A 1,880-nucleotide genomic window follows, 5' to 3' on the forward strand; every position below is an offset into this window, starting at 1 on the left:
CACTAGACCCTCCGGCTTCCGTGTCCATGGCTCCGCCACCCTCAGTGGCTTCATCTTCGTGGTATGGCCCTGCATTAGCAGTCACTCCAGCTGCCCCCTGGCAGGGTTTGGGGGGTTTTGGCTCACCCACCCACTCCATTGACTCCATCTCTGCTCAGGAGCCCCATATCAGTGCCCTGCACCCCCAGTTTGGCCCCCAAGGGGGTGGCACCCACCTCTCACTCCATGGCACAGACCTCTCGGCAGGGAGCAGCTGGCGGGTGATGATCAATGGTTCCGAGTGCACCCTGACCAGGCAGCCCAGGTACACCCTTGCCCTGTCCCCACAGGGCACAGTTGGGTCCTCAGCACAGGAGTGGGTACAGGGAACCATCCTGCTCTCCCCTCAGCCATGGCTATTGTGTCCCCAGGCAGGACAATGGGACAATTCAATGCACAGCTCCTGCCGCCGGTGGCATGGGTGCAGCCCAGGTGGCCCTGTGGATTGACGGGGAGGAGTTCCTAGCCCCTCTGCCCTTCCAGTACCGCCCTGACCCCTCTGTGTCAGCCATCACTCCCAGCTGCAGCTATGAGTGAGCACATGGGCACCCTTCCTTTGGGTGGGGGGACAGCCCTGGCCTCCTACTGCCCTGGCCAGGCTGGACGAGGTGCTGGGGACCGCATGTACCCCAGAGACCACAGGCACCTTGGGGACCATGTGCATGTTGGGGGCCACATATGCCCCAGGGACCACATGCACCCTGGGTACTGTGCACACCTTGGGACCCTGATCCCTGCCCACCACAGGGGCTCGATGCTGACTATCATTGGCACCCACCTGGACTCAGTGTATCGCACCAAGATTCGCTTTGAAGCCAACGGCGTGATTACCCAAACCACAGTAAGCTCCTGAGTGGGTGGGGCCCTGCCCTGCCCAACCCAATCCCGTGGGGCCCAAGCCCTGCCAGTGCCAAGCATCCCTCTGCCTGCAGGAGTGCGAGGAACCACAGGCACACGACTGGCTGCGGTGCCGCAGCCCAGCCTTTCCCTTCGAGAGCAAGGTGGACACAGCACTGGGGAACCTGAGCGTGCTGCTGGATGGCACCGACGGCCGCTGGCTCTTCCGCCTTCGCTACTACTCCCAGCCTGAGGTCTTCCCCTTGGAGCAGGAGGGCAGGCGCCTCCGCCTCAAGCCAGGCGACGATGAGATCGAGGTTCATGTATGTGGGGCAGGGGGTGAGCCATGGTAGGGGGTCCCACTGCTGGGACCCCCAGGCTGAGGGCATTGTGTCTGTGCAGCAATTGGGGCTGGATGCTGTGGCTGCTTGCATGAACATCACCATGATGGTGGGGGGCCAGGACTGCCACCCCAATGTCCTGAAGAATGAGGTGACGTGCCGCCTGCCCCACGGGCTGCGCCTGCCCCCCACTGGAGCATCTGTGGAGGTAGGCACCCCCTGGGTGGACAATGACCTTCCTAGGTCCTCCACCCCATGGCTGCTGAGCCTCTGCTCCTCCAGATCTGTGTGAATGGTGCCTGTAAGGCAGTGGGCTGGGTGCTATCGCCCCCCATCTCGCTGGACCTGGCTGCCAGCCTGGCCCTGGGCATCGGCATCATCTTCCTGGTCTGCTGCATCCTGGCTGCCATGCTGTTCCGCTGGCGCTGGAAGAAGAGGAGGGGTAAGTGCCACACTCACTGGGCACCCTGCTGTCCCTTGGCCCTCCACGGCACTGCCCCCCACCCACCTCACCTCTCCCTGCAGGGACAGAGAACTTGGAGCTGCTGGTGCAGCCCAGCCGCAGCAACGCTACCATCACCACTCAGCGCCCTGGCGTCGATTACAGAGAGGTGCTGGGTAAGTGGGTGTCACTGGCAGGGGGGGGGTTGCTGGGGACTGCCC

General features: G+C 63.5%; 1 protein-coding gene across 1 annotated transcript in view; it reads left to right on the plus strand.

Annotated features, from left to right (window-relative positions):
- MST1R (macrophage stimulating 1 receptor (c-met-related tyrosine kinase)) overlaps window positions 1-1,880 on the plus strand; it is a gene marked incomplete at its 5' end in the record, with an annotated part of 4,776 nt that overhangs the window by 1,222 nt on the left and 1,674 nt on the right. Inside the window, 8 exon segments of the mRNA XM_009075936.1 lie at window positions 7-61; window positions 159-304; window positions 411-572; window positions 787-880; window positions 972-1,199; window positions 1,279-1,425; window positions 1,500-1,659; window positions 1,743-1,835. Of these exon segments, the coding sequence (XP_009074184.1) occupies window positions 7-61; window positions 159-304; window positions 411-572; window positions 787-880; window positions 972-1,199; window positions 1,279-1,425; window positions 1,500-1,659; window positions 1,743-1,835 (1,085 nt within the window).

Source organism: Acanthisitta chloris, unplaced genomic scaffold (assembly GCF_000695815.1).
Source record: "Acanthisitta chloris isolate BGI_N310 unplaced genomic scaffold, ASM69581v1 scaffold31755, whole genome shotgun sequence".
Taxonomy (NCBI): Eukaryota; Metazoa; Chordata; class Aves; order Passeriformes; family Acanthisittidae; genus Acanthisitta; species Acanthisitta chloris.